The sequence below is a fragment of the Callospermophilus lateralis genome, chromosome 15, assembly GCF_048772815.1.
Source record: "Callospermophilus lateralis isolate mCalLat2 chromosome 15, mCalLat2.hap1, whole genome shotgun sequence".
NCBI lineage: Eukaryota > Metazoa > Chordata > Mammalia > Rodentia > Sciuridae > Callospermophilus > Callospermophilus lateralis.
In genome coordinates, this window is record NC_135319.1 from 69,355,381 (window position 1) to 69,370,437 (window position 15,057).

Consider the following 15,057-nt stretch of genomic DNA (forward strand, 5'->3'; position numbering starts at 1 on the left):
CTTTCTACACTTTCTTCTGTGGGAAAACAGACAAGTCGTGTATCTTCTGCTTCTGATGCCATCGTCATCACACTGCCGAGGCTAAGTTTTGATCCAATATCTCAGGTGTTTTAAGAAGTTTAATTTAAACTTATCTTGGAAGAGATGAAAATAAATGTAAGACATTGCAAGAATACTTGTGGCTTGGAAGGGTGGGTCGTAGAATGAAGTTACAAAACGTGTCTATTTTGATTTTTGAGTATCTAGCAAGAAGAATCTTATGTTGTAATACTTTTTTATTACACATTCTTTCAGATCCCAGGCATGTGTTCATGGAGAAAATATTCATGGTTCTCAAAATTCTACACAATGCTTTTTGATTTGCTGTCTCCTAATTTATCTTCCTCACCTAAAATTCCACCTGACAGATTCACTAAACATAGAAACGAAAAGAAAAACCCACAGCTTATTATTTTTATTGATCTGATCTAAATTTTTTTCCCTTAGTGGTTCATTTGGAAGAGGAAGTGTGCTCTTGGGAATTTGAATATAGAGTTGAATAGTGTGATAGTGTCGTCCTGATTGTTCCTTCCTTTTTCTTTGGCTAATTTATCTTTAAATGTGCAAATCCTCTTGCAGAAAACCTGATCCAGTGCAATTTGGCAGAACATCTGCTATGGTCTTCCCATTTGCCTTCCTTAGAGATGATTGCTGCTTTCCTTTGATCTCTATTATTATTATTATTATTATTATTATTATTATTACAGAACTGAGGATTGAATCCAGCCTTGCACTTGTAGGCATGTGCTCTACCACTGAGCTATATCATCAGTCTTTTTATTTTGAGAAAGGGTCTTGCTAAGTTGCTCAGGCTTACCTCAAACTTGCAGTCTGCCTCAGCCTCCTGAGTAGTGTGATTATAGGCCTGCATCACCACATCCAGAAATCTTTTACCTTTTTTACATCAGTTTGTAAATACACAAAAGGAATACACGCTTATAACAATAGTGGATAACACAAAAATTAAAAAATGTTTAAAAAGTGAAATTTCATGGTTTGATATTTCTTTTTGGTGGTTTTTCTGCCAATGCTATATATTCATATGGTTCATATACACAAACAAAATTGTGGGTCATGTTCTTAATTTGGGCCTGAATAATATATCAAGGGTGAGTTTCCATATATCTCTCTTTATATATACATGTATATATATATATGTATATGGTCATGTATGTGTGTATATAGAGGACTTTTATTTTTTATTTTTTTTATATCTTTATTTATTTTTTATGAGGTGCTGAGGTTTGAACCCAGTGCCTCACACTTGCTGGTGAGTGCTCTGCCACTGAGCTACAGCCCCTATATCGGACTTTTAAATATGGTTTATTTAACCACTTCTCCATAGATGGACATAGGTTGTGGCAAGCTTTTGTCATTTCACACAGTGCTTGGGTGAGTGTTGGACCTATTTTTTTCTGAAGTTTGTATTAGATTCCTGGGCATGGAATTGGGGATTATGGGGTATGTGCTTTTAAATGTAGGGTGTGTGCATTTAAAAGTTGGGGTACATAATGCCATGTTGCTCTCCAAAATGGTTCTGTCAGTTTACATTCTCATCAATTGGATGTGCAAGGGCTCATTCCCCCCACACATGAGTAAGCTATACTTTACCTACACTCTCCACTTACCCTTGAAGATCTGCCTTCTGACTCTTAAACGTCGGCACCATGGGAACATTTCATTGTACTTCCTCCAAAGCCTGTCGCTCTCGATTGCTTAGCTCACTTCTCCCTGACTCCACTTCATAACTCCTTTTATTATGGAACAGTATTTGCCCAAGGGCAGTGAGCCTTAGCCTGCCCAGGTGCTAAGGACGTGGTTTGTGGGTCCTTGGAAGAGGTTAGGTAGGTATTCTGGAGGTTAGCTCCAGTTGTTATATGGCACACCAGTCTTGACTGTGCCTGGCCTTTCTGTGTGTGGTCATCCCAGGAGCAGGGACGCTTGCAAGAAACATTGCTAAGAGTGGAGGCTCAGGAGCCTGACTATCTGCATTTGAAGCTAGAGCTTCTCTTACTGTCCATCTATCTTTGGGCTAATTAACTTGGCTTTCTCATCTATAAAATAGGGATAATAGTACCTCGCTCATGTGGTTAGTATGACAGTTTATTTGAGTTCATACTTACACAGTGGAACAGTGCTTGCCACATAGTAAACACTTAGTAAATGTTAGCTTTTTTTTTTTTTTTTTTAATCCTTGTGGAAATCTTAAGGCTTCCCTATGCTCTGATCTAAGATTTGTTCATTTGTTCATAGAGGGTTTTATTTTTATTTAAAAAAATTTTTTTTTGGTACCAGGAATTGAACCCAGTAGTGCTTAACCACCGAGCCCCATCTCCAGCTCTTTTTAAAAAATTTTAATTTTGATACAGGTTCTCCTTAAGTTGCTTAGGGCCTTTATAAGTTGCTGAGGCTAGCATTGAACTTGTGATTTATCCTGCCTTAGCCTCTGGGTCCACTGGGATTATAGGTATGCACTATGTGCCTGGCTCTTTTCCCATTTTAAAGTCCTGTGTCGACTGAAGGGACAGAGGTCTTTGTGTGATTCCAGCAAATGATGCCCTGGGGAAATTTTTCCTTTAATGTAGATTGTCAGCGTCCTGGCATTCCAGAGCTGGCCATTCTACCACCAATCTCGTGCCACCAACCAACCTTTCTGAGCCTCCTTATTTCTATCAGCATTGCCCAAGGATGCCTCGAAGGTCAGCCATTTCTGTGATAAGAGGTCAGAGGAATCTGCCATCTCTTTTGAGGAGTTCATGTATGTGCTTGTAGTTAAGCCTCTGAAGAGTTCCACGGTTAAGAAATCTGTTCTAGCCCCTTACTGGATATATAAGTTGCAAGCATTTTTCTCCCATATCCTTCCTTGATTGTATCCTTTGAAGCACAACTGTTCTTAATTTTGGTGAAGCACAATTTGTCTATTTTTTTTTTCTTTTGTTGCTTGTGCTTTTGGTATTCCTTAGTTCTTTTGAGGGCTCTGAAAAACTTCATATTATTTTGGTATCATTGCTTAGAATAAAATCCTTTAATTTTTTCCCCCTATGGAAAGTTTTAAACACACGAAAAAATAAAAAGAAAGAATGGTATAATGAACTCCCATGTACATGCCTCCCAGCTTCAGAAATGTATCAAGCCATGGCCTATCTTGCCTTAACTTCCATTCATCCCAGTGAAATTATTCTGAAGCATGCTGCAGACTGCATATCATTAATAAATAATTTTCTATTTCCAAAAGATAAGCATTCTGTTCCTCAACATCACCATTATACCTTATCACACCTTAAAAAATGGACAGTAATTCCTTAATGTTGTAGGGTAGAATCTTGTTCATGAGAATTAAATATGATCCAGGAATAAAAATTGTGTTAGAAAACTTGACTAATTATAACAGTTCTTGAATTTTATTTTTTCTTTTTCTTTTTCTTTTTTTGGTAGGTGGGGTGGAGTGGAGGACTGGATCTTCCTATATTGTCCATACTGGCCTTGAACTTGTGATTCTCCTGCTTCAGTATCCCAGTTAGCTGCGATTATGGGCAAATGTCACTGTGCCCAGCTTTTAGTTTTTAAGCTTTCATAGGTAATTCACTCTCACTGAATGTTCTGCTGCTTAAGAAAAGAAAGTTACTCCCAAGAGTACCCATCAATCCTCTGAGTATCAGAAATGCTCTTTCAACCTCAGCCTTTCTTGTTTTTACCTTAAGAAGTCTAGGAAGGTTATAGCAAACCTTACCCTCCTCCAAACACCTCATTGTCATTTTCTTTGACCCACATATCCTTTTCCAACTGTTGCTTAGTGTATGTAGTGAAAGATTAATTTAGGACTTTTGCCCTCAATTGTTAGTGTAGAGAGAAGTTTTGGAATAATCTTCTTATCTGAGATCACACAAATGTTTAGAGAGATATGGGAAAATGAAGAGACCCTCTCAGGATATTTTCTCCTCTTTTAGTTCTCCTGGGGCAGAAGCCTTGTGTCTCCATCCTGTGCCTGGCTGTCCTTCCCCTTAGGGTACAGGGACATTGCAGATGAGCAATGTGGCTGAGGGGCAAATGGAGCTTAGAAATGGGAGAATTTGAAAGACCGGCAAGATGATGATGTTGTGAATTCAGAAGAAAGGGGGCTTGTTTGGTACTAAAGGTATAAGAGATTTGGGGTTAAACAGACTTCCGAATGGAGGGACTCTTTTGAGGCTTAACTGTATGCACATGACTTTCCAAAAGAGACTCTTCTTCGGCCACGTAGGCTCTTACCATAGAAATGACTGGCCTCTTGGAAGCATCTCTGGGCAATGCTGATAGAAATAAGGAGGTTCAGAGAATTTAAATGGCCCAGGGTCACTAGGGGTGGTCACATAGCCAGGTCTGGAATGCCAGGGTGCTGACAGTCTAAAGTCTTCCCTCTCGGCATTTCTTGCTGGTGTCCCTTCCATTGAAAACTGAAGGTCTAGTTCCAAAGTCACTGTACATTTTCAGACCTTTGCTGTGCCCCTCTGGCAAATGGGGATAGTGATACTCTGTTGCCAAATGACATAAGGAAACAGCTAAGATGGATGTGAAAGTAGCTTATAAACCTTGAGTTCTGAATAGATTGAATTCTCTCTCTGTATTTTTTTGAAGTTCATTGAGCTTCCTTTAAACAAAATCCTTGAGTTCTCTGTAAGGATAAGGATGATGATTTATTGTGTCTCAGGATGAGCTGTGCCTTTTCTGCAATTTTGAGCACAGTGAAAGACCTTGGAAAAACTTTGTTTCTCAAGAGTCTAAGAACTGTGGTTCTAGTCTAAAGCCATTGACCCCTCCCTGCTAATAATTTCAGGGAAAGGACAGTGTGCTTTTCTCCTTGATGGTGATGATTTCTCAAAGGCGCTTTTGCTGGCCATTGCATGTCCTTTGCTTTAGTGCCTTCCTAGGATGAAGGTGTTTTTTTTAAAGGTTTTCTGTGTTGCCTCACTTCCTGGGACCTGGAAATATAGGGTTCAGGTGTGGCTGTGATTGGGCATTATATGATGAAAGCATCCCTTGCCCCTGGTTGTGATTCCCTCTCCAGTTTCACTATATTTAGTAGTCATCCTTTTACTTGGTGTGTGGATATTTGTGTTTCAGATGTTTCCCGACCTTACAGCCTATCAGAGGAATCAATTGTCCTAAAGTTTCCTTCTGGCGTTTTTGACCATGAAATCTTAGGCCTGGAGTAGATTTGGTTACCAACTACCCGAAGGAGGGAGGATTTAATATTTTATTTGCGTAAGATCCAGGAAATGAGGAAGGCATGGTGCCATGAGCTGTTTCCAGCTAGACCTTATTAAGTTTCACAATCCTTTATGCAAAAAAGGCAGCTTCCAGGTGTGCTAATGGATAGAACCAGAGCAGCTTCATCTTGTTCCCTATAATTGAAAAACTATTGCTAGGGGGATATAGATCATTGCTCCAGCTCTAGCTTGAAAAAGGGAATTTTGCTTTGGAGATGGTTTAAGTACTTTAAATTCCTCAGCTGAGAAATTAGAGATGCACAGATAATAAGACACATGGAGAGTTTCCCAATCCTTCCATCAAACCTCCTGAGCCCAGGGTAATATATTGGTGCTCCCTGATCTTGCAGCTGTTTGTTAGGTTCGTGTGGCTGGGAAAATGTCATTAGCATTAAAGTTTAGGGATTCCTTTTTTTTTTTAACTGGACACAATACCTTTATTTATTTATTTTTATGTGGTGTTGAGGATCGAACCCAGGGCCTTGCACATGCTAGGCAAGTGGTCTACACTGAGCCACAGCCCCAGCTCTCCTTTTACACACACACACACACACACACACACACACACATATTATAGTTGTTGATGTACCTTTATTTATTTATTTATTTATATTTGGTGCTGAGGATTGAACCCAGTGCTCACACATGCTAGGTAAGTGCTCTGCCACTGAGCCACAGCTGCAGCCCCTAGAGATTCCTTTTGATGATTGTCTCTTTTGTTGTTAAGTCTTCATGTCTTCATCCATGGAACTGTCTTGTCTTGAGGGCCTGCTTTGTATAAGACATTTCTTGGTACTATAAAGGGGCACAGAAGTGAAAGTTATGCATCTTGCCCCTAAGTTGCTTATACTTTAGGAGATAGACATGGAAACAAATAACTAAAACATCAAGTGTGAAATGTCTCTACTAGTTGATGACCCACAAGAAATGAATGAATTTTTCTATAAAGCAAAACCAAGCCAGGCACAGTGGTGCATGCCTGTAATCCCAGTGACTAGGGAGGCTGAGGCAGGAGGAATGCAAGTTTGAGGTCAGCCTGGGCAACTTAGTGAGACCCTGTCTCAAAATAAAAAGGACTGGGGATGTAACTCAGTGGTAGATCACATCTGGATTTAATGCCCAGTACCTCAAAAATAAATAAGTAAGTAAATAAATAAAGCACAACCAAGATGATCTCTAGACATGACTGATCTGGTGACCTTGTACCCAGAGCATCCAGAACTGCTACCAGGGACTCAGCTGAGATGCCTGTCAGTCTTTTCCTGGGGTCGGCTACTATTGGGCCTGTAGTCCCACTTACAGTGGACCATGTTTTTCTTTATCTTGCCCAAAGTTTCCATAAAAGTAAAAAGATGAAGTCATATTTGGTGGAGGCTGTGAGGCCTGCTTTTCCTGATGGAGTTCTCTTTCCAGGTTATATCTAGGTATGTGTCTTATAGTTGATGTGACCTGTATCCCTCATTTTGTTCTTATTCCAATCCTTTTCCCCCCAGTGCTGGGGATGGAACCCAGGCCTCATGCATGGTAGGCAGGCCCTCTACCACTGAGCTACATTCCCTGCCCTCTTTCTCTAATCTTTAGTTTAGGAGGCATGAAATGTGTCTGGGCTGTAGCTTGCTGATTTCCATGTAATTCTTGGCTACTTGCCAATTTGGTTGGGGTTGAATTGGTTACAAAGTAGGAAAAACAAATCTAGTGTTTTAGTACAAAAACAAACAAGACTGTCTTGTACTTGATGAAGCTCAAGGTGCAGATCCAGCAAGAGTCCATTAGCTGTTAGCAAATCCCACTGTCAGTGGTGAGTTTTAACAACTCCTGAAGTCTCTGGAATGGCAATGAATGCACTTCCATGAAAGTTCTATTTGTGGAGTGATTGATTTTCAACCATGGAAGGATTTTCTTGTTAAGGAATGTAGAAACAAGAGGCAGAAACTTCATGGGGCTGGGGATGTGGCTCAAGTGGTAGCGCGCTTGCCTGGCTTGTGTGCGGCCCGGGTTTGATCCTCAGCACCACATACAAACAAAAAATGTTGTGTCCGTCAAGAACTGAAAAATAAATATTAAAAAATTCTCTCTCTCTCTCTCTTAAAAAAAAAAAAAAAAAGGCAGAAACTTCTGGAAACCGTTTTAAACAAGTTTTGGCTTTCACTAATTTATTTATCATTATAAAAAAAAATTTACTGTTTTATTGTTTGAAGTAGTGAGGATTGAGCCCAGGGGCTCTCTACTACTGAGCTACATCCCCAACCCCTTTTTAAGTTTTATTTTGAGACAGGGTCTCACTAAGTTGCCTGAAACTTAGAATCCTCCTGCCTTAGCTCTTGTGTTGCTGGGATTACAGAGGTGCTCCACCACACCTGGCTTTCCCTCTCTCTAAAAGACTGAGGCTGTACCATTGACATGGTTTCTTCCCTTCATCTCCTCCAACCCCAGCTCCAAGATTTGCCATATTTTTAATAATATAATCAAAGCAACAGAATGATGGTTTATTTATTTATTTTTATGTGATGCTGAGGATTGAATCCAGTGCCTCACACGTGCGAGGCAAGCGCTCTACCACTGAGCTACAGTCCCAGCCCCATCATAATATTTTCACACATAAGAATAATGTGCCGAGGGCTGGGGATGTGGCTCAAGTGGTAGCGCGCTCGCCTGGCATGCGTGCGGCCCGGGTTCGATTCTCAGCACCACATACCAACAAAGATGTTGTGTCCGCCGATAACTAAAAAATAAATATTAAAAATTAAAAAAAAAAAAGAAGAATGTGCTGATATTTAAAATACATATGTGTGTGGAGCTTCCACATTCTCCTTCCAGTGGTTCTTTGCCATCCCCCTCTCCCACAGACAAGGTTTTGCTAAATTGCTGAGGCTGAGGCTGACCAAGAGTTTGCCATCCTTCCACCTAAGCCTACCAAGTAGGTGGGATTACAGGTGTGTTCCACATACTCAGGTCTTTTTTTGGTTTTTCTCTCCCATAATCCATCAATTCTCGTTTCCATACTTTTATTCTTGGTTGGTACTGCTTAATGTGCTCATTTTCCCTCCCCAAACCCTACTTATTGTTCTAGTAGCCATCTCTTGATAAAACTTTCTTTGGCTATTCTATCTTTCTGCAACATTCCTTCTTTGTGCTCTTCTTGTGTTGCCATCTCTATACCTTCCTAACATTTATCATAGAGTTCTATGTTTGCTTCTGTGTGTGCCTGTCTTTTCTTCCAAACTGGGTAATTAAATAAATAAATCACTAGGTGCGGTGGTGGACGCCTGTAATCCCCACAGCTTGGGAGGCTGAGATAGGAGGATCTTGAGTTCAAAGCCAGCCAAAGGCTCTAAGCAACTCAGTGAGATTCTATCTCTAAATAAAATACAAAATAGAGCTGGGGATGTGGCTCAGTGGTTGAGTGCCCCAGAGTTCAGTCCCTGGTACCAATCAATCAATCTTCCAGGGCAAGACTGATTTTTGTTCAGTGTAGCAATTGAATCACAAATGAGGGAAAAGCAACACTTATAATTAATATAAAAATATTATTTCATCCCCCAGCCTTTTTTTTTTTTAATGTGGAGTCTTACTGATCCAGCCAGGCTGACCTTGAACTTGTGATGCCCCTGCCTAGCCTCTCAAGTAGTTGGTATTAGGCATGTGTGCCATGCCAGGTTTGGGTATGCATCCTTGAATGAGTTACTTAACTTTTCTAAAGCTCAAGGTTTTTTTTTGTCTATAAAATATTAGATATCAATATCTCTTGGAATTTTCCTTTCTGATTTTCATTTGATGTATTGCAAGTGATTATATACTGTAGTTAAGGATTGTTGCTCAGCCATCTTCCCTGAAGCAGTAATAGGAAAGCAACCATAGGTTTCTTTGTTGTTTTGTTTTCTTTCTTAAAAAAAGTTTTTATTTGTGCATTATAATGGTGCGTATTAGTGAGATTGTTGTTAGAGCAACTTGGGTTTTTATGGATGCCTTGTAGAAGGAATAAGGCCTATGACTTGTAGAACTTCTTGTCCTGCTCAGAAAACAGGAGAGGTGTGTATTTCTTGCCTCAGCAGGCTTACTACATGTCTGCCTTTGTCTAGCCCCAGAACATAGATAAGCTAGAATTCTTGGTTTCTGGCAACCAAGCAGTCCTTCGTATTTTTGCTTGGCAAAGTTCTACAGATTTTCATCTGGGTTTGGAATATGACCAATGGCTTTACCCCAAACTACTTCAGGATCCTTTTATTAACATGAAGCCTCACGCTCATGATATGAAGATGTCTTGGTTTAACTTGCTCCGTGGCACTCAGGTTATTTTTGGGGTTGAGTTAGTATGCACTTCTGTCTGTCTGTTTGTCTCTCTTTGTTTGGCCAGAACTTTAAGGCACTTAAATAGATCTATACCCAAACTCAAAGAGATTTTAAAAAAAAAAAAAAAAAAAGTTTTATATATGCTGTGCTACAAAGCAGCCTTGACTCAAAAGTTCCTGAAAATAAAAATTGCCTTAGGTCTAGAGATTATCTCCTGTCCTTTGAGCCTGTCAATTTGCTGTCCTGTTCTGATGATACCCTCTTTCTTCAGATTCCTTGATTGCAAAATAAGATTTCCCCTGGCCCTCAGCTCTATTCTTCTTTAGACTCAGTGGGCCAAATGACATGAGGGAGGGAACAGTTCCCCAAGGGCAGCTGAGAGCCAAAGCCTAGGAATGTCTCTAGCTTGCTCCCTGTGTGGGTATCTGTTGTGCTGGGAACAGGAGAGAACTTTAAGCTTTCTCCGTCATTTACCTCACGTTACTCTGCTCTCCAAAGCGGAAATCACAGGCCCTGATTCCACACTCCAGGATACCACTGTCAGCTCCAGTAGAAGTGGCAGACCTCAGTTCTGTTTTTTAATGTTTATTTTTTCTGTATTTATAACTTATGGTCTTCAGATATATGACCTTCTGTGTCACCATAAAAGTCTTTGGTGCCAAAGACTGTGTGTTTGTGTTTGTGTGTGTGTGTGTGTGTGTGACTAGGGATTAGACCCAGGAGCACTATATAACTGAGTTATACCCCTAGCCCTTTTAATTATTTTATTTTGAGATAGGATCTTGCTAAATTGCCAAGGCTGGCCTCAGCCTCCTTAGTGGTACAGGTGTGTACCACTGCACCCAGACAGAGACTTTGAGTTTTTGTTCTCCCACTGCTAGCTGTATGACACTGGGCAAATTATATGAATTTGTTGGGTGTGGTGGCTGGCATGCACCTGTAATCCCAGTGTCTTGGGAGGCAGGAGGATCACAAGTTAGAGGTCAGCCTCAGCAATTTAGTGAGACCCTAAGCAACTTAGTGAGATCCTGCCTCAAAATAAAAAAAGGGCTGGGGATGTGGCTTAGTGATTAAGTGTCCCTGGCTTGAATCCCTAGTACAGAAAAACAACAGCAAACAAATCACATGAATTCCATATGCCTCAGTTTCTGCAGCTGAATAGTAAGGATAATAATATTTCATCATAAGATTGTTTTGACATCAAGTGAGTTATTGGTTAGTTAGAATTTCTGGTGTAGAATCTGGCTCATGGTCAAAGTTGAACAAATAAGTCTCTTTTTTAATCCTGTCTCAGAATTGAAAGATTAAAAATGTATAGATGGGGCTGGGGATGTGGCTCAAGCGGTAGCACATTCGCCTGGCATGGGTGTGGCCCGGGTTGGATCCTCAGCACCATATACAAACATGTTGTGTCCGCCAGAAACTAAAAAATAAATATTAAAGTTCTCTCTGTCTCTCAAAAAAAAAAAAAAAAAAAAGTATAGACGGCCTGGAAAAATTATGTCAAAAGATACTTAAATTGACTAGAGTAAAAAAATGAATCCATGAACTTATATGTTGTTTCATTGTGTCTTCTTAAACAGTAAGTTAAACAGTACAAGCGGAAACATTTTCAGCAGTGCTCTAATTGAGGGTTTTCTGCACTAGGTCAGAGGAAGCTGGGTCTGTGAATCTCTAACTCAGACATTGCGTGGGGCCATGAACAGTGGTTAATCTACAGTAGCGTAACAATGTAATCCTCCTTAATTCTAGTTTAGTGTGACTTGCCTTTTTTTTTTTTTTTTTAATTTAATTTGGTAGATTCAGCCTTTAATTTAATTTTGCATTGGCAGGTAGATGACTTAAATTATTTGAAGAAGGATTTGTCTTGTCTTTGGCCCATCATGTATGAATCTGGATCACTTACATAAAAGTTTTTTTTTTCAGGCTAGCAGAAGTGGCTAATGATCATCTTGCTTCTTAAATCCCAAGATGACTTCTTTGTCACTAGGTTGTGGTGATATTTCTAGGGCATGTTAGAAAATGAACTCACCTTCTTGGGAATATCTGAATTTGCCAGTTCAGCCTCTTTTTCTCCTACCCCCACCCCTGATCTCGTATTCGGTGAAGGTTAGTCAGCAAGGGACTGGGGTGAAGAGAAGTAGGTTAGTGAGAAAAATTGCCAGCAGTCACTTTTTTAGAGCATATAATGTGGTAGGTGTAATGTCTCATGTTAAATGCTGCCTTGCACACAGGAAGAAGATAAACCAGTTAATTGCTGATTAGAAACACTGTCTTGAGTAGCATCCATGAAAGGATGATTCAGTAGGGGAAAATCAGGAAATCTGTGATGCAATTGTGATCATTTTGATTGAATTTTTATACTTAAGAAAGTATTCTAGTGATGTTGCAGTTATACTTCTTTTAAGATCACCCCTAATGAATACTTAGAAATGTGGAAAACTTTTCCATAGCCCATCAAAGCATGTTTTTTTTTTTTTTAATATTTATTTTTTTAGGTGTAGATGGACACAACACAATGCCTTTATTTTTATGTGGTGCTGAGGATCAAACCTAGTGCCTCACATAGGTGAGGCAAACACTCTACCACTGAGCTACAATCCCAGCCCCACAAAGCACGGTTTTCAGGGTGTTTTGATCATGGCAGTATCCCCAGTGCTGAGAACAATGCCTGGCACATGGTAGGCATTCAGTGGGTGTGGATGAATGAATGGGTAAACTTATGCCATGGTACTTGTGCCAGAGAACTGCAGGTGCTGGTCTGTCTTGTTAGATCAGTGCAGACCAGAGTTGCCCACAGGCGGCCTAGGACATGCTTTCCTCCAGTTCACATGCCAAAGTTAATAGTGCTGCACGTGTTTTCCGGTTCCCAGTGCTTGCCAGGGAACTGAGGAAATGAGAAGAAGGGGTTGAAAGCTACTTCCCCAGGTAGCTATGCCTTGATGTCCAGCCTTGTCTGTCTAGCAGTTTGGCCTGTTGTCAGGGTTATGGGACAGACCATCTTACCACATCTTGAGAATACATTATTTGCTAAAGAATGGCTTCTTAGCCCCAGACACCTGCAGAAGCCACCCTTTACACACCAACCTTTTTCTCTTCTCCATAGCAATGAGGCTGCAATCCATTCTTGAGCCTCCAGGAAATGGCCCAGCCAGCGTGGCACATTCAATTTTTGTCAGAAAAGTCAATCTGACCTCGACCATCAGTAGCAACCTGCAGTAAGCACATTGTGTGTCTGGCTAGATTCTAATGATCAAAAAGTACTTTTGGCACCTCGCTGTGCTCCAAGTGTTGTGTACTGCTAATTTATTGTCCTAGGTGGGGGTTACAGATACTAATTTGCAGGAATCATTTCTGACTGACATGAGTCATGCCCAGCACTGTGCCACTGCCATGGAGGCCTTTGATAAATATTACTGAAAGAAAATTCTGCAGAAAATAAAAAGAAAGGTAAGCTACACTTGTTTCAAGTCATCTGCAGTCTAAGAAATTATTAGAAAGTAACTTTGGGTTTACAAAATTCCTCTGAAGACTTCTCCTTGAGATATTTCTTGGCTGGGGATGTAGCTCAGGGTATAGGACATGCTTAGCATGTATGTGGCCTAGAGTTCAGTCCCTAGCACTAGGGGGGGAAAAGGTCATTTCTGCAAGTCGACATCTAAACATGGACCTCTTATCCTTTCCTTGTGTTGTCTTTGATTAGGATTCAGATCTGGGGAGAGCTGCTGTGACCTCGATGTTTAAGGGAGGGTAGCCAGGGGACAGGTGGCTTAGACCACTGCCTAGGAAAAGCCAGATTGGGTGTCCAAGCCCAGGGCCTTTGTGTCTTGGACAGAGTTTGATATTAGAGAACCCTTTTCTCCATGAACTGGGCTTAGGGAAGGAAATATAACAAACCTAACGGGGTGAACTTTTCTGAAGCAGGAGTTGGTTTAAATATAGCTGATCTGCTTTACTGGCCACTTGGAGGCTATCGTGGGACTTGTTGTACCTTTTGTAAGACAAGTGAGGAAAGATGTTGGCACCTGTACATCCTCAGTTTGTTTATGAAATATAAACTCTCCTGTCCAGCGAGGGCTTGAGAGGTCAGTGTCCAACGTAGCAAGGCCTACCTTAGCTAGTAAAGGAGGTACCTCTGCAGCCTGTCACTGCAAATTGTCCCCCTTTTTTGGAGAAAGTTGGGGCCGCCAGGCTTACTGTGATGTTGTTTATTGAACACCGACTCTGGCAAGGGTGGGGGTGGAAAAGTTTATGTGAAACTGACAGTCATTGGGCTTGATTTTCTTTCCCAAGAAGGAGAAACAATACCTCGGGAGTTACAGAGTCAATCCTTATTCAGAGAAGTGTCACTCTCGTCTCAGCTCCCGAGGCTTGATTTACTACTCCCAGTAAGAAGAGCTGATGGGAGGGGCAGCAGCCCCTCTGTGGGCTCTCCATGGCTTCAGACTGGCATCGAAGGTTGCAGCACTTCCTCCTCAGTATTCCGTAGCAGCTGTCTGAAGTTTTTTCTACTGTGCCTGAACTGATGTCATTTCCCCCTTGGCAGACAGCTTGGGCAGTGCTGCTTCTGAGATGTCACGAGAAGGTGGGGGTGGGTCGGAGCCAGGCGGTGGGGGGGGGGCGGTGAGGGGAAAGGAGGGAGCTGCCTGCCTGGTCCCAGGACTCTGTTTACTTTCTCTTTGCTCAGGAAGGCTGGTTAACTGGGAGCACAGAGCAGCCGGCACACCAGGACCATGCTTATTCCAAGACCTTAACTTTTCAGAGCCCTTTGTTTCAAACGTTAGTGTGGATGATGCTCTTGCAGGATGCCTTTCCTTTTGGGTCTTAGACAGGTAATTGAATGGTTCTGCGTGGATTGGGCTGGGGAAGGGAAGAAGGGTGGGAGCTGTTAATTGTACTACTGCTTTAGGGATGGAGGGAATATTTTAGAAGATATCTCGCCGTCCTAATAGGCCAGCTCCCACACAGAAATTTCCAGTCCTTCCTGCTTGGTTGCTTTAGGTGCTCCTGACCTCCAGGCCCCCTGCTCTAGGGCTGCCTAGTTCTGATTTCCATTAGACATATAAAACCATTTGTGAAGCATTATGGAGGAACAGTTGAAGGGTGAGGCTGGGGACAGGAGAAACAGAATGTGATTCTTGCTCAAAACTCCCTTTCTTCCCACTCCATTTTGATTGGGCAAATTAGGAGAGTCCTTTGGTTCTGAAGGGGCTGGGGGAGGGCTGGAGAAGGAGGCGGGTCTGTTTTGGGGTAGGGGAGGCTCTGGAAGGCTTTCTTCCTTTCAAGCATGTGGTCAGGGCTGTGTGGCTGAGGGATGTCCTGGACACCTCAGGGGGATAGGGTGTGGAATTGGCTCCATTTTGGCCCTATGGACCAGTTTGGAAGGCAAACGGACCCTTGTGGCAGATTTGATTGCTTGTGAGCTGTTGTTTGAAGTAGGGACACCGTAACCTAGTGTGAGTGACAAAACAACAGCCAGAAC

The 15,057-nt window shown here is 41.5% G+C and overlaps 1 protein-coding gene across 2 annotated transcripts in view; it reads left to right on the plus strand.

The window, feature by feature from the left end:
* The window catches only part of Wbp1l (WW domain binding protein 1 like), a 58,803-nt gene that overhangs the window by 7,117 nt on the left and 36,629 nt on the right, over window positions 1-15,057 (plus strand). The window contains exons 1-2 of one of the 2 annotated variants that reach the window (XM_076835268.2): window positions 14,118-14,160; window positions 14,263-14,407. The exons of the other annotated variant lie outside the window; for it this stretch is intronic. Of the exons in view, the coding sequence (XP_076691383.1) occupies window positions 14,381-14,407 (27 nt within the window). The 5' untranslated portion in view covers window positions 14,118-14,160; window positions 14,263-14,380. Of the gene's footprint in view, window positions 1-14,117; window positions 14,161-14,262; window positions 14,408-15,057 lie in introns of those variants that run through there. 2 annotated transcript variants of the gene reach the window in all.